At 38.4% G+C, this 26,278-nt stretch overlaps 1 protein-coding gene across 3 annotated transcripts; it reads left to right on the forward strand.

Moving 5' to 3' along the window:
• Positions 1-405: 405 nt before the first annotated feature.
• LOC139728542 (serine/threonine-protein kinase tousled-like 2) lies at positions 406-21,448 on the forward strand. 3 transcript variants are annotated; one of them, XM_071639479.1, is made up of 18 exons: positions 406-448; positions 2,152-2,398; positions 3,360-3,435; positions 4,519-4,547; positions 6,123-6,206; positions 6,946-7,056; positions 8,146-8,238; positions 8,695-8,805; positions 9,717-9,853; positions 11,232-11,454; positions 13,153-13,332; positions 14,446-14,537; positions 15,686-15,775; positions 17,705-17,874; positions 18,237-18,378; positions 19,397-19,508; positions 20,214-20,321; positions 20,913-21,448. In XM_071639479.1, exons 2-18 carry the CDS (start codon positions 2,249-2,251, stop codon positions 21,090-21,092), a joined length of 2,088 nt encoding a protein of 695 aa, XP_071495580.1. In that variant the 5' UTR covers positions 406-448; positions 2,152-2,248; the 3' UTR covers positions 21,093-21,448. The 3 variants fall into 3 exon arrangements, with proteins under 3 accessions (XP_071495580.1, XP_071495579.1, XP_071495581.1); XM_071639478.1 differs by having other exon boundaries at positions 422-734; XM_071639480.1 differs by having other exon boundaries at positions 422-734; positions 6,949-7,056.
• Positions 21,449-26,278: the final 4,830 nt, after the last annotated feature.

Below are 26,278 nucleotides of genomic sequence, written 5' to 3' on the forward strand. Positions count from 1 at the left end.
TCACGTTTCCACGCCTCGCATCGATTTGTTTATCGATATATTGGGTCAAAGGTCAGTCAGAGTTTATGGGGAATGCGTACGCGCTGTCGACTTTGGACTTGTCCACTTTGCCTTTAGGGGTGTTTTGAGGTATTGAGGTCAAGGTCGGCAACGATGCATTCACGCAAATCAACTTTGACCGCTTATCAGTGCCTCTCATAATAGTTTCCCGTTACGTTTTATCTAAGGATACCATTTGCAATACGCTTTTGCAAGTTTATTGGAAACATTATGTCAATGTTACAGAGGAGTTTTGTTGTACTCCAAGAAGATGGGTGATTACTTCCTCCTCAAGAATGTATTCAGCGAGAAGTCCGCAAGGAAACCCCGCGAACTTACCGATTATCGATTATCAGGTCTATAATTCGTGTGACGTCATGACTAACTGTTTTCACTGAAGAGCACGGAGGTGAGCATAATCTAGGATAAAATTCAACATTATACTGCCTATAAAAATCGAAGTTTTTGGACTCGATAGAAAGTCTGGACTGTCCGTATCGTGAATGCAACGTGATGTAATTTTCTGTGCTTTGTACATGGTGAACTTGTGCGGTGATTTTTCCCTATGTGAGAGGATGTTGTCGGTATGTTTGACATGCATTCTGCACAGTGCAGGTAAAATTGGGTCATCGCAAGCTGCACTCGCACCGCACCGTACTACCACGACGGCGCAGCTCAACTGACAAGCGAGCACGGTAAGCGGTGCCATGTTGCAGCCGCGACCACGAACATGGTTGAAACAAATAAGGACTGCTGTTGAAGCAAATTTTCATGGCTCGTTTTGGTTTAACGATACGTGTCAAAGTCCTCTTACCATGTTAATGCTGCTTCATACATTGTATTAAACAGGCTGTCTTAGCAGCTAGATTTTCAGGTATAAAAAACCCTCTTGGTCTCACAGTCACACACAGCACACTGCACTAACTGTAAACCACTGGATTTACTGAAACTGAAGAGATATTGACCATGTTGACTAAGTTTACTTGTGATTCCTGTGCTGTAGACAGTACTTGTTCCTACCAACATTACTATCTGAAAAGGTCTCGACCTGTTAGAGCAGGGACTTCAAGATTGTGGTACTATTATGATGCAACTGTCTGGGTTTGTGGTTTTTAATTTATCAAATGACATGTGCATGAAATATATGCAGAAAAATGCACAAAAATAAAATAGGGAGGGCCGACTGGGAATTGTAACGATGAATGACCATGCTAATTGGGTCATTTGATACATTTCGATTTCATTGCGTAGCGTCTCGGCAAAGAAAAAAGTGGGGTATAATGTTCAGATGAACAAAACATGAACAAAAATCTATTCTGGACTAAATTTATATTATATTGTATGAGGGATGATGAGTAGACCTAACAGTTAGGAGAAGTAGAACTCACCGTTTAGAGAGAAATATGAGCTAATCATCTGCTAATTCCCTGGTGTCTGCTCCTGTATATTTATCTAAACTTAACTAAGGCATGGTCACCACCTTCTCCATTATTTTTACAGACAGCTAATGTTTAACTTTGCTCCACTGCTGATTCCACACCCCTCTTGTACACTCGTATCATTAACAATTCTCCTGCTTCATTCCTACACGGTCAGAACTAGTTTAGTAACAATTATGGTGCTCACAACATTTACAAGATCGCTGACTATTTTTCGTTCTGTGTCATTGGTTATAAATCCTGTGATCTGAGATATTGTGACTGTGAGTATCCTGCTAGCTCTTGGTCAATTGCAAACTTCTGATGGTTTTAGAATTTTATTTACAATTTCGTACTCCATCCTCATTTTTGTGAATATCTGTGAGAGAATTCCAGAGTTGTACTCTCTGCCATTGACAAAAGTACATGTGTACTATAATTACCAGTAGATGTTTTAAAAAAATGCTTTGATGTATTGCATGAATATGCATTGTGAAATGAAAAAAAAAAATTTAAGTGCCTATTTCTACCCTTTCCTTCTTTTTTTTTTTTTTTTTTTGGGGGGGGGGGGGGGAGGGGGGAATGAATTCATGTGCAAAACAGACTCATTGTAATGAATAGCGTTACAGTACGATTTCTAACACTATTTATTCCATGTAACATTGAGTAAATTTGACTTTACGATTTGCTGCAGGTCCTGACTTGACTTAGAGGGATAACACAGTTCTGCTTTGGCCTAACATTCACATCACACCCCCACCACCAGTGCCGTAGCTCCGAACAGCGCAGCCATGCAGGAGTTCCGGCACTTCGACCCACAGAAGCTAGAACTGCTTGAAGCCCGTATCAAGGGCAACCGTTCATCACAGCAGCCGATCCTGATCACGGATGACTCCAATCACAGCACGAGCAGCAGAGGTTCTCCCAACGATGAGGGAGAGGTAAGTGAAAGAACTGAGACATTAAAGCTTAGTGTTGCTTCACGTTCATAGTTGACTTGTATACAGTAAAATCAAATAAGCAGAATGGTAGGAATTTCATAAAGTCAGCCGTGATTAGAATTACAGCATTATGGAATGTCAGAGCTTCACTTGTATAATACACTCGTACATAAAAATTGGTTGCAGCCACACACCATTCGTAAGGAATGGATAAGCTAAGGTTTATTATAGCCTCACAATGCTACCATTGAAAAGACAAAAGAAAATACATTGATAAATGAGCCAAGTTTATAGTTGACAGCAACAAATATGTCAAATTCCTTTCCTGTAATAGCAATCAGTGTTTCAGATATTGCAGCTCTACATTCAGTTAATAATGAGAGGATACATTCTATTCCTTGTGATTTCACTTCAAAGAAAGAAATGAAGTAAATCATTGTTGACAGGTAGGAGAGGAGATAACCAGGGCTATGACATCATCACTTTGTCTGATTTGCATATCTACATGATCATGGCCAATTTGTTGAAAACACATGAATCATTGAAATTCCATAACCTTCTTTTAATCTACATATTGTATATCCTATTATCATGACGCCTTTGCTAGCTTTGTTTTAATTAAAGTCAACCACAAAATGGAATGGCATTTCACTTCAAAGGAATGGATAGACTTCTTGAGTTGCTCCTAAAGAAACCTTATCTTCAATGTGTGTAGTTGTCATGTAAAGTGTATGTTGTACAATGTGCAAAGGTGTACCGTAAGTGTGTGTTTTGAAAATGCAGTGTGAAGAGGTGAAATCAACAAGAGTATGTTAGTGAGGCAAATCACCTAAATGTACTACATGTAAATGCCAAATCAGATATATGCTTTGGTATAGTTTTGAGTTCTGAATTTTAGCATGTGCTGTCAAAGTATGTGGTTTTACATATGTGTGTGTGTGATCATCCATTTCAATTGTAGGTTGTGCTTTCTGAAACGCCAGAGAAGGAGAAGAAGAGAAGGAAAAGGAAAGGGGCACCAGATGGCGATCAAGGAGGTAAGACTTCTCAATTTGTATGCCCATGTGAGAATGAATTACAACTTCCTGGCATATCATATTTACAGATGCAGACCATGTCAAAGTTTGTCACATTTATATTCCTTATGTAGTAATTGTAATTTAATGGTGTAGTATGCCAAACAAAACAATTAACATCTCAGCTGAGGGCTGAATTATGTGTTACTTTTTACACTTAAATGGCATAGTGCAACAAAAGATTATTTACTGCTACTACATTTGCAGCCCAACATGTTTGTATGGGCAAAAACATCAGATATAAAGGAAAATCTTTCAAATACATGACATGGCACATCCAACTCGGGACAGCTGCATCGACAGCTTTCATGCAAGAGCTACAAGGGTCAGAAACACAGCAAAAGATGTTTCCAAAGTAACAGTCAATAGTATTGCCCCACCCACAGTGATGATGGTATTGGTGAAGATGTTTGCCATGTTTTGCTGTTTCTGTTAGACAATAAATACTGTAGCAAAATGATAATAAGTGGGATGAAAAAAAAAAAACAACCATCAAGTCATGCCAGTAGCAGTTTGGCTTTCTACATGTATTGTGGTTAGGTTTTGAGAAGCAGTGGCAAGGATGGTCGTGATACTGTAAAAGTTACAATTTTCATGGTGGTGAAATTTTTTGCACAATTTGCACTACCAGAAACCATTCAAATGTAATGAATGACATGACATGTACTGAGATATAGAGAAACACAACAGAAGTTGATGCCCAGATATGACATGTACATGATTTTGCTTTGTTTAAGAAATGATGTGAACTTATGGTTTCATATTGCTTTGATATAATGATCATAGTCTTTATCCCTTCAAAGACTATTTGTGCACAGTTGCTATTGCTTTCCTATGGGATCTCTTTTTTTTGGGGGGGGGGGGTGGGAGAGGTGTGTGTTTTTCCTCTGCACTATGGTAAACATCAATTCAGTTTGCTGTTGATATTTGATGATGCGCATAGTAAGGAAGCTGATAACTGAAGTTGTGTAGGGAATATGATGACATGTATTTACTATGACATTAATCCTATTTTTTGTTTGTTCTTGTCATTATCTCTCACAGGTGCAAAAAAGATCAGCGAATACTTTAGGGTAAGTTAAGAAGGGTAAGGTGTTGGTATAATTCTTAAAACAGAAACTATGTCTGAGGGGAATTTTGCCGTCAATGAAAGAATCGAAACAAAAGCAGAAACTTGTTTATTCAAGTCATACAAGATGTGCATGACCAATCATCAGAGCAGCAGATGTGATGTCTTGATGCTTTCAGATAGCCACCATGCCATGGACACGACTTGTGTTGCTCACATAGCTATTATCGTCTCTGTGCATGATTTTTGCTGGTTTCACTTTTCCTTTGCAAAGAAACACTATCTCAGCAATTAAGCTCAAGATGTAGCTAGGCCATGAGATATTTCTATGCAGAGGGATATGTTCATGCATATGATATCAATGTAGTTTTTTGTCAGTTTTATCTGACTCTGTTTCTGAATGCTAGGGAAGGAGACTTCGCGAAGACACTTTACTAGGTTGTCATACGATCATGTTATTTATCTGATTTGCATAATTTTGCTCTTGTTGTCGCTCCTGTAATGTTACTGCCTGCTCTATAAAGAAAAAAAAATCAGTGCTCTAGGATAGAATTTTCATTCAGCCTGTGCAATATTTGTTAGAAACTGGAGATGAAAATTATATGAATCTATTGGAATCATGCACTTGTTGTTTTCCTTTGTGACTTTCCCGTGAGCTTGATAAATTTGCTGTTTTTATTGTACAACATATGTGACCGTGCATCACAAAACGAACAAAAAGTCGCACACAGTGATTCTGTGTGAGGACTGAAAATAGGTGAAATGGGTCAACCTAGCCAATCTTGAGTTTTTCATATTTGCTGAAAGAGCAAGTCTTCTACATTATATTCAAGTTTGGGATCATAAAACAAACAGGAAACTGTGTTTTTAGCAGTTTTTCTCAAACGCTTTTTTTAGAATCTACCTCACATCCAACTGGACCCTATGGAAGACCAGCTTAATGTAGCTGAATATGGGCTATCCAGCCATCTTCTCAGATGGAAAATGAACAAACAAACAAACAAGAATAGTGTGATTAGGTGTGTCTAATAGAGTCCCCTTTTCATTTCTTTAGAAACCTTGTACACACTCTTAACTTTCAACTCTAGTAACTTTAGAGGCAATGATGCTACTACTTTGAAAGTTGGCATTAATCATGAACAGAATGTGTTAATCAAGCATGTTTAATTTCAGCTTAATCTGATAATCCCTTCATTGTTGATGCTCTTGTGGTTAACATCCTGTTTTTTGTCACATTCATCACACAGCTTGTGACAGGTTGGTCAAGATTAAGCACTTGAATAGACCCTTTACTTCAAAGCCTCTTTTCTCAGTCCACACTTTCCCATAGTGTGTTTTCTTTCTAGTATTTGATAGGTTAGGAGAGTCCATTTGAATTAAGTTATGCATCATTTTTAAAGCTTAGATTCTGCTCTTTTAGAAAATGCCCTTGCCTAAAAATCAATGTCTGGCGACTTTTTGTTAGGTTTTGTGATGCAGAGTCATGTATGATCATACTTGTCAGCTTTGTAGCACCTCCTATGGCTCCTCCCCCGACTGATGTTATTTGTCTTTGTGTGCGTGTGGTTTTTTTTTTTAGTCCACTACATCCAACAGCCCAGGTAGGGCCAACTCTGGCCTTGGGGTCGTGCCCAAATCACCTCCAGCAAGTGTGTTTCCTTCTGTAAGTATTGCTTCAGAGAGCAAAAAAAATCTGTTTTCACCATCGTAACTCAAGACTTGATGGAATGCACTGAATCTGGTTATTACATGCTCTACTTTCAGGACTACATTTCAGTCTCTCTCAATACTCTCTTGTATGAAGATCTTTCACCCTTCTGACATAAATCATACATGTAGGTTCTTCGCCTGATGAAAGAGACACACCCCATTATTTCCTACTACTTTCTGTCTGATTTTTTTGATTCCAAGTATCTATTGCCTTTGCACATGTGTTGTGGCTATGAATTCATCATGAATGTGTATATTACAAATGTAATGCGTATTACAGTAGCTCCTTATACTAAGAATTATCTTTCTCTTGGTGAAAGTGAAACCTAAGGGAAGAAACTGTAGTTCAATGTTCTGTACGCCAGTGGCCATTTTGTCCATTGATGTGGTACATCTGATGGGAAGAATGGACAATGATGGTGACAAATGGTAGCAGATATGCAGTACTTTTAGGTGTCACATTTTGGCATGGAACATCATAATCGAATGCAGGCATGATCATGTGTATCCCATTATGTGTGCATATTAACATTGAAATAAACAGCGTTTACCATACTTTGCTGAACAGTGACACCTTTAGATAAAAATGCCATATCAGACTAATTGAGAAGACATGTTATCACAATTCATAGCAATATTAATTCTCTTTCTTTGTTTCTGTCTGTTTCTCTCCATATTTCTCCACTTCGTAGCAGCTGTCATCATCACCGTGTAGCAATAGTAACGACTTTACGAATCTCTCAACGCATTCTCCAAAGACGCAAAGAGCGAGACCTGTGGATCTTAGCTCATCAGCAACTCAAGTAAACACAATCTTTTGGTAGCCCTCATACCATTGAGTTTTTCATCTGAAAAGGTCATGATTTCAGAATTAGAACTTGCAAATATCAAATGGCTATAGTGAGAGTGACAGAAATATTGTAATCGCTTAAAATGTTGATGCAGGGTGGTCCACGAGGGGTTTCACCATGTTGCTGCAACATGCTCAATTTCTTGTGCAATATCCTCAAAAGCCAGCAACATGCTGTGCAACATTCTCAAGAATTTGCAACAAGCTCAAAATAAATGTATTTAGATATGTGAAAAACATGTGCAAAACTTGCAAAACATCAAACTGCCTGGTACTTCGATATTTGTGTGCAAAACATGAGAGAGGACATTAAACGTAAGCAGCACAAGGAGAGATAAGCGGCGAAATATTGCGTGCATGCTCCTGATGTGCGCTCCACACGCATACAATTTCTGCAACATTTCCAAAATTTGACTTGCAACATGCTCAAATTTCAAGTTATGGACTACCCTGGTTGATGCATGTTATTAAAGATAATGATCCAGCCAAAGTCTGATGACAGAATTTTGTAGGTTGAAAGACGATTGCTTCGTGCAGTGAAGAAAATGTCTTAGCCTGAAACTTCAGCCTTTTTGCATATATGGGAAGTTAATTCATGTATGTGAATTCTTTCAATATGACAGCATTATAACTGTTTTGGCAGCATTATGTACAATCCTGACAGTACAGTACACAGTAATGTAAATAACCAGAATCATGAATGCATTCTTGCAGATAGTTGAGGCTAATCAAAGGTGAAAAGGCTGATTAATCTTCGAGAGACGTGGTCACATACAATGGACTACCATTATAATGAAGTCCTCATGACCAGCAGTTTTCTTTCGTTTTATCAAAATTTTGTAAAACTGAACAGATAAACAATAAAAGACATAGAGGTGATAATATTGCAGTATGAATTTTTGTTTCATTGTAACCGGAATTTCATTATAACTGTGTTTGTTATGATGGGAGTGCACTGTATACATAAGAAGAAAAAATGTAATTTTGTGTTCGTGTGGTCTGATTGATTCTCTGTATCCATATGCCTTATTATTGTTCACAGACTGACATGAGTTTTCATGACTTGGAGCAGAAAGAACGGCAGCATCAAACAGAGCTGAGATTGAAGGAGGAAACTATAGAAACCCTTAATAGTGTAAGCTTGCATTCATTACCTTTTACAATGTGTTTAGGAATGTAATCAAAGGAAATTAACAAATTGTGTGCTTTCAAGAAACATGTTCACTCTCCATTGTAAGTGCTTACATGTATTATACTGTAAATGTTCTATTTGTGACAAGAAATTATATGTGTACTTATCTGAAAAGCATGTCTTCTTGTGTGAATCATTATTTTATGATTTTGCCCTATTCATACATCTTGTCTGCTGTGTTGTACATAGCACACAGTTACAAGAATTTACTGAATGCATGCACACTTTAGTTAATAGGCTTTTTCCACACACGAATATCATAGGAATTTGTAGAAAATCTGGTTTGATTTTCCAAAGCTATACATCCTAGAAAATCACCAGAGAAGTCATTTAAAGGTTTGGCTGAAAAGGATTATATGTTTTAAGCATGTAATATGTTTCATTGTGCTGGCCATGCAGACAACTCAAGAATTAACAAGGAGGTTAGAAACAGCCCAGAAGCTTCTAGAGAAAGTGAAGGAACAATCAAAGAGGAGCACGGAAAAAATCAAGTCATTGCTGATTGAAAAGGTGAGATCAACACACACATGCAAAAAGAAGTACTGTTGATTGTTTTAGAACAAAATCTACATCTTGGCCCAAATCTCCTTTGTTATCCCAGTGATGAGAGAAATCCACATCAGCAAAAAATAATAATAAAGAATAATAGTAAATAAAATGAATAAATAAATAGATAAATGAAACCAAAAAAATCATAGTTTGTTTACATGATTTCTTTCTTGTGAGAGACCGTTTTTTCAGTAAGATGTTACAAGAAGAGTCTACAAGCTGATGCGTGTAGCTACTGAACTTGGTGTAGACAAGTCTCTGTATTGCTGTAGGATCTAAGGTGACTTTCAGTGTGCTGTTCATTTCTCATGTTGCTCTATTATCCAAATTTTCATTTTTAATTTTACTTTAGAACTTCAGACTGTCTCTGTACGAATGAGTCTTCTTGGGACTTGTTGTCACAAATAAAAGTTGCAGTAGTAATGACCGCGTAGTGAGGATGACCTGAGAGTAGGACCCTGTGTTCTCAGCCTTAAATGAGGCTTCAATGCAAAGTAGTTGCCACTTTGTTGCAATCAGCAAAATTTAGGTTTGAAGAACATTTGCTCCCACATGGATGTTTTGATTGAAATTGTCAGTCATATCAGTGAAGCGAAATATGAGAATTTGCACAATAAAACATTCAGTATACACTATTGTAGATATATGACCATGTTTTTGTCAAAGTATCATCCTGTCAGCTGCTGAAATAACATTTATTCCATTCTTTCAATCAAAAATAGAATTCCCGTTCTGTAATATTAAGCTATCAAGTCAACAATTTTATGGTTCATGCATATTCCTCAAATTTGAAAATGCAAATGTAATTCTATAAAATTTTGCTATGTGATTGTCATATTAATGTATGTGTTGCGACTGATTCTTGTAACCAGGCCAAAGTTGAAAACAAAGATGCCAGAACAAGGAGCATGGAGGACCGACTAAGACTTGGTCAGTTCACCACCCAGCGACAGGGCGCCAAGTTTGTGGAGGCATGGAATGATGGCTATGCATTCGCAGACCTTATCAAGTGAGTCAGGACAGACACATTTTTCTGACTTGTCTTTAGTTTCCATAACCTCTTTCAACACTCACTTTCCCTCTTCCCACTTCCCCCTCCCATCCCAACACACACAGACGTCAGGGGCGGATCTAGCTTTTTATAAAGGGGGGGGGGGGTTAGGGGTTGGGGACGGTATGCGAGGGAGCGTGGCGACCGAGCCTGAGCAAGCGACCGAGCCCAAGCGAGCGGAGCGAGCGAGGGGGGGAGGGAGAATTTTTGAAAATCTGTGTGTGAAAATGGTGTTTTTTTGCATCTAAAACACCACTATTTTTGGTATAGAGGTCATTGCCAAATTAAAAATTACAAGTTTAAAAAAAAAGATAAGATTTAAAAAAAAAACGGTCCCCAGATTTTTTTTTTTTTTGGGGGGGGGGGGTTGCAACCCCCCAACCCCCCCTCTAGATCCGCTTCTAGACGTTATTCTTTTCTATGCTTATTCACAAGTTGTTTTGGGGTGTTTTTTTTGTGTGTGTGTGTGTGTGTATTTTCATTTGTGACTGTATAAGTATACTCGTCATTTCATTGAATCTGTGGAAGGCAAATTCTTTGGAGGATACTTTGAATTTGTTGCCACTGCCCTGTCACATTTGCAGTATTTCATTCAAATTTGCCGTGATGGTATATCATTGGAAATTCTAGGGGTTTATTGTTTTTTATGATATAAATACCCGCTTCAGATGAGTGTTCTGACTTTTTACAGCAAGTACACATGTATAGTGGATGTTGGAAGCCCCACTTGTGTGTACTCTTCAAGCTACTGTAGTCTTTTGTGACACTGCCCCCTGTATCACATTTATGTTAGCAGTTCCAGCCACGTTACATTTCGTGGCAGTAACATAACATTTCTTGTTCTCTAATCCATTACAGTTTCTTCTTGCCAAAAAAAAGCCATCTTCAAACATACAATTTCTTTCTACTCTGACTTGATTTCTTATGCTTTTATTAATGTATACCTGTGTTATTACTTAAGAATTTGTCCACTGTGAAACATAACAGTTCTGGGTTTTATTGTTTAAATGTTTAGACCAAATCTAATCTTGCCAGCACTGAGAAAAGGCCATCACAAGTTTTAGTTCAGGTACAGCTAAACCTGTCTGTAACGGCCACCCAGGGGAGACAAAATAAAAGTGGCTGATATAGACAGGGTCTTTCATATAGCTTTTCTCGGGGGAAGGCCTATACAGTAGGTCGCCACTACAGACAGGTGGCCGCTGAGGCAAGTTTTACTGTATTTACAACTAAGCCTGTGCTCCCTAAAGATACATCAAAGAGATGTGCCCAAGTAGAATTAAAAGACTAAAGGTATCGTCTCGTTTCTCATTGTTCATGGCTGTCCAACTGCCAGAAGGCAAGAGGGTATCGCCAAGGAGAGGGAAGAGCTAGACCAACAGAAGAAGTCACTGATGAAGCGCAAACCGCCAAACAGCCCCCACCCCGGCGGCAAGTCACGCCCGAAGCAGAACGGCCCCGACGAGGCCTTTGCCAAGCCCCTGCCGGAATTCATGAACCATGTGGAGTTCTACGAGCGGGATGAGATCCTGAAACTGAGGCAGTCGGCGTTGAAGAAGGTTAGACCACACATGTGACTTGCATTTGTCAATACTTGGTGAACCGCAGGAAGTTTAATAAGATAATTCAAAAATCACACGAGACGTTATATTAAAAACAGAGAACCTTGGAGTGCGTCACGAGCCAAAGACATCAAAACCATGATTTCAAGCATTAGATATTAGTAACGTAATGAGCATATGCCATCAAAATAACGCAACATATCTTAATTGATTAAAAAAAAAAGGTGTATGCTGAAGCAAATATTCTTACTGTAAAAGCTGTTATTTTTGCGCACAAATATTTTCGCGAATGAGGAGGTCATAGACATTGTTGTGAGATGTTTTTCGCAATTTGACACTGATGCTACTGTTTACTCCTCCACTTAACTGTACATGGCGATATCTTTTGTGTGTTGTTAAATTCACGGCCCAACAGTGATTTGCGAAAATAACAGCTTACAGTTTTCATCCTCTGCACAAGATTTTTGTGGTCTTTGGATGGTTTTTGGCTTGTTCATATGAGTAGAACTTATGCATCTTTGCAATATATTTGTGTTAGTTGTGATGTGGTGCACATGACATGGTTTGTTCTGTACATTACTTTGTAATCAACCAGTCAGAACCAAGCTTTCAGACATATATTATACAAACTGTATGGCATTAACGACAGTGATAAACTCCCCTAGCATTTCAAAAAATGCATGCAAGCAAATCTCTCTGCAAGCCTACTTGAATGACTCGATTTCATTACAGCATACCGTAGTTTTATTGCCAAAATATAGTTCTCAGAAGGGCTCAAAATCCATTTTTCACCATTAGGAATTTGAGTGCGATACATCAAAAGGATAAATGAAGAACTTTACTTGACTGACATGATTTGCTAGGATGATGAATTGTTTTGGATTATTTTGAGATTAAAAATGTAAAATAATTCTGATTGTACGCATATGACTTTTATTCTAGAAGAGCCCTCTCTGTTCAGCATTGTGGGTAGGTGGAACGTTAAAAATGTGAAGATCGATCATACCCTAGTCATCATATTTTCCAACATGTGCATACGATTTGCTCTACCGTGGAAGATTGGTGGATGCTGCTGAGGCCCGGTTGATAGGTTATAATCAATAATCGATAATTGATTATAAAAATTTACATAGCAACCACAATGGTGTATAGTCAGAGACTTTTTTGTTGATATTTTCCATTTTCATTGTTACACAACTAAAATTGTGTTACTATGGTGTTCTCTCACACATTTCTTATGCATCAGTCTACACATTAGAGCAAAAATTGACGGTTCTGCAGGCACATGAGAACTGTGTTTTCACTTCAAGGGTACAGTTTACCTTTGGGAGCAGAGATTTTAAAAAATGTTCAAGATATCATATTTGATGCGTAGGTTTGTTGTACTACAAAACATCCTACCATATAAAATTTTTGCAATAAAGCCTAAATGTAAAGGAGATATCAGTATTTTTCTCAATAAACCGTAACTCTAGACGGTTTTGTCTGGAAACATTTTTATTATAACTATTGTTCACATTTTGTATATTTAACAATACTTAACATCAGTTTTACTGATTCAAATTTTTACAGTGGTTGTTTCTATCACTAGCTCATATTTTAAAACTATTTAAAAGCACTAATGCTGGGTTTTTGTTTCATCTGCAAATGGTAAATTATGCCTTTCGTGTTCATCATGTTGTGTAATGTCTTCAGGAGGAGGCAGACCTCCAAGCGGAGCTAGAAAAGCTGGAGAGGGAGCGCAACCTACACATACGAGAACTCAAGCGCATCCACAACGAGGACCAGTCGGCGTTTCGGGACCACCGCGTGCTCAACGACCGCTACCTCTTACTTCGACTCCTGGGCAAGGGGGGCTTCAGTGAGGTCTACAAGGTGAGACCTGCCTGGCTCTCTGCATCGCAGAAAAGTGGATTATGCTAATTCAGTTTTTCATCTGTAAAATGTTTGTATCTAACCAGAACAATTTAGAGGTGCATGTTCGTTCCTCCATGTGCTGGGAGTTACTCATTAGGTCCATTTGTCGTATTTGCCAGAGTATAAATTATGTTGATGTATTGACTGCACCTGAGAGTTTTAGCCAATAAACTTTGAAAAAAATAAATAAATAAATGAATTAAAGAAATAGGTTGATACTCATGATACCTATAAATAATGTTGAGGTCTTATTTTTCTTTATTCAAATAGGGGTAGTTGTAGTTCGTATTAGCAATTACCAAAAGTTATCAGCACAGCTGTCGCTTTGTGCTTGGAAGCCCGATGAGAATTGTAATGTGAAATAACAATCCAATCCTCTAAAGTTTAGAAGTACAGTGAAATCTCCTTTTATAACGAAGTCCTCGGGACCGGCAGTTTTCTTTCGTTATATAGAAATTTCGTTATAACTGAACAAGTAAACAATAAAAGTACATAAAGTGGATAATGTTGCGGCCTGAACTTTTACTTCATTTTAACCAGAATTTTGTTTTAACCGTGTTTGTTATAACGGGAGTGCACTGTATTTTATAATCCATGTGGCACTGATATACTCCATAATTGATATACCACCAAAGATGACTAACTTTTGCACTCTGGGTACCAAAAACATTCTAGTGGAAATATCCTGAGACAGACTTTCATTATTAGCTCAAATTGTGAGTTTACCATGTACGGAGAGCACCTCCTATTTTGGGAGACCTTCTGTCAGCAGAAATGCATCTGATACACCAGTGAACATGGTTATTTGAATGAAAGAACATGAGTAGGTATTGAAATTTTTATCAAAGTTGGGTACATCATTAAAACTAGATATTACTATTATGTCATCTGTAAATTGCCGATTTCAGTATTTTATGGTATAATAAAATATGCAAAATGACCATTGTACCTTGTGACATGCAATACACGCCACTGTGTTTCTGCTGAATTGGGTTTGGCTGATGTTTGAACCGGGTGAGGTGCACGTCTGTTCCCTTTTGTGACCCCTTCACTCCCCCCTCCCCCTTCCAGGGTTACGACCTCCGAGAGCATCGAGATGTGGCTTGCAAGATTCACCAGCTGAGTAAAGAGTGGAAGGAGGACAAGAAGGCAAACTACATTAAGTGAGTGTGCGAAGTGATCTGTGTCTGAAATGGCACTCTTCGTAATGTAGGCATGGATTTAAGGTGTCGCTTTCATCAACTTTTTTCTTTCGCCATTCTGTCAGTGTCGCATCCATCACTTGTCAATAGGGGGAGCTGTCACAATTATGAAGTGGATGTTAAATTGTGCATGGTCAGGTGCAAATTTCTGCCATTAGCATGGTTCCAAGCTTGAAGTCCTACGTCCTTTTAAATTTATAATGGTAGTAGGTCATGATGGCATCATTCTAGAATCACCTACCTAGCTGAAGAAACGATACTATTGATGATGTAGTATGCACATTCACTACTGGGAAAGTTGCAACTCGGCTGAGCTGCTGCATCATGCATTTATGAAATGGATTGTAAGGCACAACACACTGAAGGGCACTGCACCTTCAATGTTGGTTGCTTCCTGCACCGCACTGCTCACTGCATTGTTTTGCAAAAGCTCCTTATTGTTATTCATTGCCTTTCAACATTCACTGCAGTTCCTCTGACATTGATGGCACCAGGAGAGTTGAGGATGGCAGATATATGTGCTTTCATGTCTTCATACTGTCTACACTATCTCTACTTCATGGAAATGTTCTCCATTTTCTGCCTTGGAACGGGTTCCATGTTGAATTGAAACGTTCCACCAAGCTCAATCTGGTTGGGATTGAATGAAATTGGCACCATTGAACCTTTTTTTCCTGAAAATAATGTGAACGTAGCATCTAGACATTTCTAAATCATGTGCCTATGTATGACTCTTAATATTTTGATGTATTTATGTAGAAATTTAATATTTCATCAATGATATGTTCTATTTGTCATTGCTAGAAGGCCATACTATTTTAAGTGGCATATTTTGTTGAATTGATATCAGTGGCAGTGTCATTGGCCATTATGGGGCTCTCTTCCAGATACTTATTGATACAAAAACATGTTCATTTAGGAGAATGTAGAGAACAATTTTGTCATTACTAATGACAGTATTACTGTTTATATTATGGTTTTCTCAATGTCTTGGAAAATGAATAGTCCAGTGACTTGTGTAAGCCAAGCAGAAAGATGTATGACACTGTGATATTGTTCTTGTATCAATACTTTTATAATCTAATCTTCACAATTTTTCCTGCCATCAGACATGCCTTGAGGGAGTATGAGATTCACAAGAGTCTGGACCACATGCGGATAGTCAAACTATACGATGTGTTCGAGATTGATTCCAATTCGTAAGTAGTCCTCTACAAAGAGTTTCTCTTAAACTCTCTTGAAGATAATGTTGTGTGTCATGCGTTGTCACTTGAGAGCAAGAAGAACATGAACAAAATTCAAAGTCTGTGGAGATAGAACATTTTTGCTTCTCTGATTGTGACGATTCTAGTACACAATTTTGTACATACCTTTATAACAAAAGAATACAAAGAACTTGCCCATGGCTGTGCAGGACATGGCAACAACTAATGCAAGCAAAGCAGATTTCATGTATTGATATGAATGTGAGGGTAAATGTGACCAGCTACAACAAAAGGATCCGAAAGTCGGGGAGGACAATTTTCTGAAAATGACATGACATTATTCCTGTACTCTTCCACTTTAATTTCATATATAACACAAGTCATAAAAATACTCGGTTACAGAGATATCAATGATTTTATTAGCACATTTCGAGTGGTTGAGGAAATCAGCGTTACGAGAAAACCGCCTTTGAAGTTTTCCTTCCGACGCTATCACGATCAAGGGAAGGCAAGACAGTTTTCACTGCTTGACAATAGAAGATACATGTATGCTCCTAGCAACCTCTGCGATGTTCATTCAAGCTTAGCGCTGGCGGTCTACGCACGACCAATCAGTAACCACAATGCCCCGCACTGACCAATAAGATCACTCCCACGTTGCTAGGGGCGGCGTCTATCTGCGGCGCTAAATCCAAATCTTCAGACACGTTTCTGTTCCGTGGAAAGTCAGAAAATTGTAGCCCAGAAAAATGCTAATTTCTTGCCTTTTTTTTGATCATTTAGCTTCGAAATTTTGGCAGATGATAAACGATACATTAGACAACAAAGTTATTCCAAAAACAGAAATCAGATCGTTTTCACCGAATTTGATGATCTGACTTCAAACTCGATTTTCTCGGCTCAGCCGTCAGCGACTTTAGGATCCTTTTGTTGTAGCGGGTCACAAATATAGAGAATGACTCATTGATCGTCAGAGAAAGAATATCTGTATTTGAATACATGACAGCAAACTGGCCAGTTTGGGGAAAGATTGTGTATTATGCACTTCATGGAAATTTGATTTTAGAATAAAAAGTCTCCCAAAATATGGTGAGAGATGTAAGGAATCAAATGACAGGCAGAATCAAATCACCCCATGAGAAAATGAGTGGAATTTTAGCACAGGAAGTTGCACTGGTTGTGTTATTGTGGAAACCCAAGGATAGAGGAAATGAAGAGCAGATAAAAATGCAGAAGAAATGCAAGCCCTGTAACCTTTGTACCTCTTCTATCATGTAGATAAGATCATGCCAATCTTCTCAGAGGATGTGGAAATATTTAGACTTTTCCACTCTTGTCTAAATTGAACTGCACACCTGTCTAGTGATACAGTCTTTGTTTTCGTGATTATGGAAAGCCCCCAGTTTTGCCGTAATTTTTTGAAGATTGATTCTATGTGACCTATAAAGTGCAAAGCTTTATTCCTTTTTTTTTTTTTTTTTTGATGGAGGAGGCTTCCGTTTAAAATCTTATCAGTTTTTGTACTTTGGATTTGGCCATCTGTACATAACAATGTTTTGGAAATCTGATAGAATCACCATGCCAACCACAACTTAAAGGTTGATAATGTTTACAAGGCATGTAACCCTACCAGGCCTTGACATTATCTGTGGCTCGGGGCCACTTAAGATTGATGTCGGACCACCAAACTTAAAAAAACATTATCCTTTGATGGCCACTAAGATTAGGCCACTAAGATTCAAAGTGGATTTTTACATTTCCTTTTATTTCGTTCAATGTATTTCTACTTCAGGCCATCAAGCATTTGCAAATGCAAAGATTCTAGTGGCTTAGGCAGGCCACCAAAGAAAAAAAAAGTACTGTCGAGCCCTGCCTATGCTGTTTTTATAATGATGCGACTGTCAATGCTTCACTGTTGTAAAGGTTCTGCACTGTGCTGGAGTTCTGTCCTGGCAATGACTTGGATTTCCATCTGAAGCAACACAAGTTAATGCCAGAGCGAGAGGCACGCTGTATCATCATGCAGGTGGTCAGTGCCCTCAAATACCTCAACGAGAGAAAGCCGCCCATCATCCACTACGACCTTAAGCCTGGTATGTTTGATTCATCATTGGTTTACAGATTGTATGCAGAGGGCTGCCTTAGAATGCATTAACTGTAAAACCAACCCTAAGCTGAATGTGTCAGTTTTGTTGTTTGGGTATTCGCTATTTCTTATATGATACACGAGTAGACTTAAATTATTTTCCTTCTTTAAAAAAAAAAAGTTAATCATCTGATTTCCTGCTGTGTGTACTTATCACAAATTAGGTATTGTGTCTGTACTTTTTTTTATGTTTGACATGGCCTCATGGAAGACAAGCTTTATTCTGGTGAAATGGGTACCCTTTATAGACAACAGAAATAAATAGACCTGAATAGATAGGCTAATAGAAATGCTTTTGTCCTCTATTAGGTAACATTCTTCTATGTCACGGCTCAACCTGTGGTGCCATGAAGATTACTGACTTTGGACTGTCAAAGGTCATGGATGAGGAGCATTTCAACTCACAAGAGGGCGGTATGGACCTGACCTCCCAGGGAGCTGGAACATACTGGTGAGTTCAGGCAGCTCACAGACCTTATCAGGAGTTAAAGGAGACCTCCGGATGATTTTCAGACTTTTACATTTGAACAACTATGAATTAGTTATCCTAAGTACAGAGTTCCAGAACTTATAGTGATTGGGATGAGGAATAAGAATGTTTTCAAAATTTATAACAAACTGCAATGAACAAGGATTATGACATAGCAGCCTCACTATAAGAATGCATGATTTGGAGATCAAGGAAGCAGAGCAAAAGAAGAAGGCATGCATAGATACTACACAGGTAAACTGTTAAGCAAACGGAATTGTAATGGGATTACACTACTCGATTTCTGAAATATATGAGGCTCCTGCTCATGAATTCTTTATGGGGAGCCCCCTCTTGCATTTTTATGGTGAGGCTGCTATGTCAATAACATTGTTCAGTTTAATTTAGTTCCCTTGGTTTTTTTCTCTCTCTCTTTCACTCTTCTTCAATCCTGATGTTTGGAACTGGTAACATGTCTACATAAATTTCACTTTGCATGTTTGTATTCACAATGTGTTTGGTTTTCATTCCTGTAATAATATGTTGTGAGTTGCAGTTTTTTGCATATCTTTGTCTATAGTGTCATTTGTCATGTATCTCAATCAGCTTTTGCGAAAAGAAACTATATATGACTAGGCTATGATAGTCTGTGCTAGTAAAAATGATCCTCATTTCTGGTCACTTGAATATCAGATGAAAAGGGTGCATCAGATGTGTGTGAAATTCCATGTGAATTTATGCACCAATTTACACTTTTTTGAGCAATTTGTGAGAATAATGAAAGGAATTGCTATACCTTGTTTCTTAACCTGTTGAAGACTAGTCCCCGAGTGTACACGGTCAGGTGTCTATGTGAAATGCGTGTTATGGCAAAATCAGTCCGTCCTCAACGGGTTAAGCATGTGAACCAGTGGTTAGATAGAAGGACCTCTAACTGATATGGCCATGGATTTTTATCCCTACTCTGACACAACATGTCTTTTCCCTCCATGCCTCATAGGTACCTACCACCAGAATGTTTTGTGGTGGGGAAGGAGCCACCCAAGATCTCTTCCAAGGTGGATGTGTGGTCAGTAGGAATCATCTTCTACCAGTGTTTATATGGCAAGAAGGTAACAGTACATTCCATTTAACTCTTTGTGTGCTCTGTGTGTTTATTGGCAAAGAAACCCCCATAGCATTGTATACACTGTCCAGAGTACCTGGCACAGAAAGGGTTACTGTAAAATGAGAAATGTTCATGTGCATTTTAATTTCAAAAGAGCCAAAATTTGCGAAATGAAAATGCATGTGAAAGTTCTTGTCCACACTATATGCATTGAATGCAAGTGGCAATTCGTGAAAATTTCAGTGTTATCGATGTGGAATGCCATACACATTACCTCAGTTGGACAGTATCTTGCATGTGCTCTAAAACAATCAGTGACATTAACTGATCATTTAGAGCTCATTTTAACAATTTGTGCCACATACACCTTTAAAGTGATTATGATTATTTTCTTACACCACTTGGTGCAAATGCATTATACAGCAATTATGTCATTTTATTACTTTATAAATTTCCATATTCCATAAATGCCTAGTCTCCATGTAACTTCTCTTCTTTCTTTCATAGGAAGTGTGTCAGTCACTGAATAAAAATTTTAAAAGTTAGAGATCAGTTTGCATTTTTTTCCTTCACACTGAAGGAAAATCCCTTCAATATGAATTGATATGAAAAGGAGACATACAGTGTACCTGGTACAAAGTAATATGTTTTTTCAGGAATCGTGTCCAATACTAACAATGTTACTTATGTTTGTCTGTGAACTTTGCAGCCGTTTGGTCACAACCTGTCACAAGCGTCCATCTTAGAGCAGAATACAATCTTGAGGGCCACTCAAGTCCAGTTTAGTCCCAAGCCTACGGTCAGCCAAGAAGCCAAGGTTAGTATTACCATGTACTTGAGAATGTTGTCAGATTATTTTGAACCTAAAGTGATACACAGAATAATTCCAGTAGTCGGTCAAAAATCATGTTAGATACCTCAAGGCGAGAAAAATCCTTACCGCCCACCCAAATGAAAAACAAAAATTATTAACTTTCTGGTGTTCTTTTTTTTTGTTGTAGTACTCTCTCTCTTTGCCATAACATAGATCGTGCATTAAAAATGAATTTGTCTTTTTTTTTTTGGAGGGGGGGGGGGGGGGGGGGGAGGGGGAATGTGATCTGAACAAAAGGAGGAAGTGATGTGGTAGGAATGGATAAGTTTTTATGAAATGGGTTAATCGAGCATATTTGAAGTAAAATACCATTAGAATATCAATGAATTACCGTTCTGCCATTACTTCTGAATAACTGTTGCATACTCACACTCACACAGCCATTTGTTGCTCAGATTTGCTAAGAATATCACTATCGGTTAAATGTCCGTTAAGTAGTATCCTCCCCCCCCCCCCCCCAAACAAAAACAGATACATGTTGAACAAAAATAAATGAACTCTATTCCTGTGGTTTCATCATCATCCCGAATACAGGATTTCATCCGCCGCTGTCTGATGTACCGTAAGGAGGACCGTGCCGACGTCTTGGCACTGGCTAAAGACGTGTACCTCATGCCCTCCAGCAAGAAGAATTCGGCAGCTGCTGCCGCCCTCGCCACAAGCACAAGCAGCCCCTCCAGTCAGTCCATGGGAATCTCGGAGAACTCCACATAACCACTGCGAGAGGAGTGCATAGGCCCTTTTTTTTTATGCCTGTGAAAGTAGATGCGATGCTGGGTTTTGGGTGACTTTATAATGTGAAATGCCATGTGATCTGTGATGTCACAAAATTCACTGTGTATTTTTGCAGCTCATTGTATAAAGAAATCAGCGTAATGGGAATTCTTGCTCCAGAAACTTGACTGTATCGTAAGTCCAAAATGCTGTATGATGATTCCGCCAAAAAACATCTTGTCACTCTCCAAACATGCTCCACTATACTCACAAATGGCATTCCATACTCAACTTGGCTTTATGAAATGCAGGCTCATAACCCAGCTTCTGGTCTAACTTTATGCAGTGGAAAGAGGGCCATGGAAAAAGAGATAGTCGCTTCATTCATGACCTCATAACTGAGTAGTTGCTTCCTGCTTGCCCTCTCAGAATTGATGCTCCATCTCACCCTGATCCCCCCCCCCCCTTCCCACCCCCGCCACAAAGTGGCATCCAAGCACAGTAGAAATAAATCTTCTGAATGGGAAAGCGTACAAATCATCTGATATACCGCAGTGGTCTAGCTAGAGTGTAGAGCATGTTTTGCAGTCTGCAAATTTGTGAATGGTTCACATCCTAAATGTGTGTTCGTATATCTGTATGTCTTAGTGAGTACGTTGTGTATGGCCAGTATTAATGACGACCTGACTAAAATGTTCAGTGCTTCTTTTTTTTCTCGTATTTTTAAGAGGAGTAGTCCCGAGAAGGCTAAGCTTTAATAGTTGTTTATTTCTGTAAGTCTTGCAGGCCATATATGTCACATGCATTAAATGCAATCTCACAAAGTTGTAATTTATATGTAGTATTAATGTTAATCTCTTTTTTTGATATGGATAAAGTTAGAAAAAGAATTAGGGCAAACAATCTGAAGAACAGTAAACTGTTCAGCTTGTTTGCATTTTTTAAATGTTAAAATGTTAAAGCTGCAACGCCACACATGTCACAAGAAGATGAACAACCGCAACACACAAAAAGGTTTCAGACAATGTAAGCAAGATTTTTATTTCTCTATTTGTTTGTCTTTGGTTTTTGTTTTTGTTTTTTTTGTCTTCTTGTTAAAAAGCTGACTTCCACGTCTGAATAGGATTACGAGAAAAGTGTCACCATTTTCCTTTTCTTATTGGAATAGCTGAAAATGGCAAACCTTGGCATGTACATGGCTTCACTACACTTCAGTTCATGTGTGCCTACAGTGTAATCTGTGTGCTGATGTAAGCATTAACGCCACTGTGTAATGAAGATGTGAATGGCCCACTCATAATGTTTCAAGTCTGCCATATGCAATTGTACAGGAATGTGGTATGCTAAAGACTTAATATTTAAAATGGATCATCATCGATTTGCCAAATTCAGAGAGAGGAGGAAAAAAAAAATGTATGCTGTTTGTAAACAGCGAATCACTAAGCAGGTCTTAAAGACGCTGTAGTGTGGGTATATCATGGAGTGGTAAGGCGGGCCCATCTTGGATATATTGGAGAATCACTATAACAAATTGTTCTCAGCTTTATCACTGATCTCTATCTAATACCTCCATTCAACAGAGATTTTTCTCATCTGTCACTCGGAAGCAAAGTTATTTGCTTCCAGCCACCAAGTGAAGTGTATTGGATAGCAGTCTGACGAATTGAACTTGTGTTGGTCGACTATCAGGTCAGTGTCAGATGATCTGATAGGGCTAGATCATCCGATGAGGATCACCCGCGACATGTCTGACACTGACCTGATAGTCGACCAACACAAGTCAGATTCATCAGACTGCGATGCGATACACTTCGGTTGGTGGCCGGAAGCGACAAACTTTGCTTCTGAGGAGTGAACGATGAAAAGAATCTCTGTGGAATTGGGGTATAGGTACACACACAGTCAAAGAATCTTGACTTTAGTCAACCATTACCGATGAGCATATGCTTCAATGCTTAAAATTCGCTGACTGGTGCTGTTTGTGGTATTTGAACGTACCCTGGTTTGCAGCGAATGAATCTGGGCCCCGCCCATGAATCCCTATGCTACCTGATCTTTAAACCTGGAGAAGAGGCGGGAGGTAGAAGAATGACAAGCACAGTACGTAGTCTGCCTAAACGTGAAACTTTGCTGTAGAATGCCAGCAGGCGAATGCTATTTATTTTCAAAATGTGCGCTTGGGTATTCAGAGAGGCTGGGCACACTACTTGTTCAGGATGCGATTGACTTGCGAAATGGCGTGTGTTTGAGAAACGAGACGGGAGTCTTGGTGGCTGGTGTCACTACGAATAATTTATCTTCACAGGCTGCACCTTTTCATGGCTTCCTTTATCCTATAATGTCTCGTAACATTTCATCTTTGTTTCAAAGAACAGCATATTTTTGTAGTGTGCATGGATGAGAGTATTCGTGTAGAAAATGGGCTGTATGAGGTGTGTGGACTATGCAAGGTCACTATTAGACCTCAGGAGACAGCAATATGGTCGTGAGGTCGTAGAAAGCAAAGCTTTCAGTGAGAGAAAGAATGATTGATTTTGATATGTATGTCTATAAGTAATATAAGGAATATGTTGACAGAAGTAAAAGAAAAAAAGAATGAATGAAGGAAAAAGAACGAGGACAAACATTGTAAACAAGATTTAAGTACAAAGTAGGAATGTACAAGAAAGGAAAGTAGAAAACCAAGGAGGAGGATGTTGGGATTATGTTTGACAGGGAATGCAATTCCATCTTGTTTCATGTGTGCTTACTGTAGTGCCATTCTCAGAGTCCCTAAATTTGTACAATGGACCTCTAATATTATATTTGCCATTGCGGTGCATTTGACTCCGCGAAGGGGTATCATCTGGACCCCCTACCAGTGGACCCAGCAAGTACTGGGGGAAGATTTCTGCATATGTTATCATCTTGTGCTTATTAAACTGGTAACCCTGAATTTTTTTTGTGTGTATCTCATATTGCAGAAGGATAAGATGGAAGTGGTTGAATGCATCAAATCTGAGAAAGTTAAACAAAGTTGTCAATTTGAAAGAGAGACAAGAAATTTTGAGTTTTCGAAAATGTATTGCCAACTTGAGAATCAGATGTAAATGTAGCAGTGATTAAAGAGGCTTTTGAAACTTCTGTAACCAGAACAGACAAAGTATTTGAACAACAGTGGGCTAAAATGAATGTGATTTTTCTTTTTTTTTTCTTCTTTTTAAGTAGTCCCAATTGCCTAAATTGTAGGCCTCTTCATCCCATGTATACATTATTGTGTTTGACTTTACAGGACAGCTAAATAAAAAAAACAGTGCATGCATTCATACTTGTCATCCTTGATCTGTGTCTACTCTTACAAAGGCTGTTCACACCTTACTTATGAGTCCAGTCATATAACTTGAAACAACCGATCAAACCTATACAACAAATGGGGATGGGACTAAAGCCTTTCAAATAAAACAAGAAAATTTCTAAGCATTGCCATACTCAATGAGCAATTATATATATATCTATTGATACATCTTTGAGCGCAGCAATAACGAAAAAGAGATAATCCCCCAAAGTCTGCTCTGATTATAATAATCTTGTAGATAACTATGCTGATGGACCACATCTTAATTCTTCCCAGTATTATATGCAAATCTTAATGTTTGGATGGCAGTGTGCCCTATTAATCAGAGCATTATCAAATCATTGGACTCTAGCAAATTACCAGTAACAGGGAAAACTGATGACCTTGTGTATCTACTTTCTCCTATTCTCTCTTCTTTCATTCATTGTTCTCTGTTCTCAGACTGCTTAATATGTCTTCCAGTAACCAAAGCAAAAAAGAAACGCTTAGATCCTGTCACCAATTGTGAAATTCAATACGCCTTGTATAAGTGTTGGATCTACACAATAATTTCCTCACAATATTCCTCCTATCTGGGGGATTAGTGTGTAATTCCAAACTGATTGCTCTGCCTGGACATGCTAAAAGTGTCTTGAAAAAGTTAAATATATTATTCAGCATGGTATGTAATCATCAATCGTTGAATCATTCACAGACAGACGTCAGTGACATAGGAAAAAGGTAGTGCTTGCTGTACATGTGAAGCTATGAGACGTTAATTAATTTCCTGTCTATTTTTCTCTCCTTATTTCTTTTGTGATGAACTTCAGGCAACAAATATATTAGATTATGCATAAATCAACCCATCTCTCTTTCGTTCTATCAGTTCGCTGAAAAGAACTTTCATTCTGTAACTTTTGTGATGTACTGATGAAAGGTGGATGAAGCGATCTTCAGTATAATGATGTGATGATTGTTCAAAAGCCACAAGGTATTTTTGTATTCATTTATTTACTGCATATTTTGCAGATCATATAAAATCTTACTTCATGATGTGCATGTCTTGTAATGCTCCAAGCCTAATGCAAATATTGTGGGACATGAATTGATGTTCCATGGTTCATGTACATTGAGGTACATGGGGCAAACTTCCATCATGAATAAGACACACTGTTCAGTGATTTCCCGTATAGAATATCAAGTATTGAGAAGAATGCACTTGATAAGATGTAGCTTGCAACAACCCAAGGGAGTACAGACATGTAATTACTGTCATACTCTGAAGTGGTCATGGTAGCATACATTTTGTGGAAGATGGCTGTTTGGATTGGTAGAAATACCAGCATTTGGTGTGTATTACTCACTCCCTTTTGGTGTTGGTAAATAACAGGAAAAAGTTTGTATGTATGCGATAGCTTTTTGCTTGCTGGGGGGAAAAAATGAAAAGGAATGTGAAGTTTAGAGAAAGATAGTGTAGTGTATTGAGAGTTTGATGGAGAAATAGAAAGGAAAGGAAATTGTTAATTTGAATGAGTAGAGCATCACAGGAAATGTATTTCATGACAGATGAAATGTGTTTGACCCACAGATCACCACAACTTGAATAGAAATATCTTGTGATAAATAATGGATACTTCAAGTGCTCTGTAGACCTTTCATTTCTCTCATTCCTTTAAAGTGCAGATCTAATTACATTCATCATGAGCACACCAAGTGCTTCTCTTCTATACTGACACACTGCACACTTTAAACTGAAAAGTAGATAGTCCTGATAAAGTCCAGTGACACACATTTTGTGTACTGATAGTTCTTGCATGTATGAGACTATGACCAAGAGTAGTGATTGAAGTTTGAAATCTGGTAAGGAGAAACT

The sequence above is a fragment of the Diadema antillarum genome, unplaced genomic scaffold (genome assembly GCF_040938485.1).
Source record: "Diadema antillarum isolate AM-2024a unplaced genomic scaffold, OU_Dant_1.0 seq00000183_RagTag, whole genome shotgun sequence".
NCBI classification, from domain to species: Eukaryota; Metazoa; Echinodermata; class Echinoidea; order Diadematoida; family Diadematidae; genus Diadema; species Diadema antillarum.

What these genes read in the sequence shown, in the direction of transcription:
- LOC139728542 (XM_071639479.1), top strand. Translation starts at nt 2,249, where the DNA reads ATGCAGGAGTTCCGGCACTTCGACCCACAGAAGCTAGAACTGCTTGAA. An exon ending in GCTTCAGTGAGGTCTACAAG is followed by an intron (nt 13,333 to 14,445) that starts GTGAGACCTGCC and finishes TCCCCCTTCCAG; the next exon opens with GGTTACGACCTCCGAGAGCA. An exon ending in TTCGAGATTGATTCCAATTC is followed by an intron (nt 15,776 to 17,704) that starts GTAAGTAGTCCT and finishes ACTGTTGTAAAG; the next exon opens with GTTCTGCACTGTGCTGGAGT.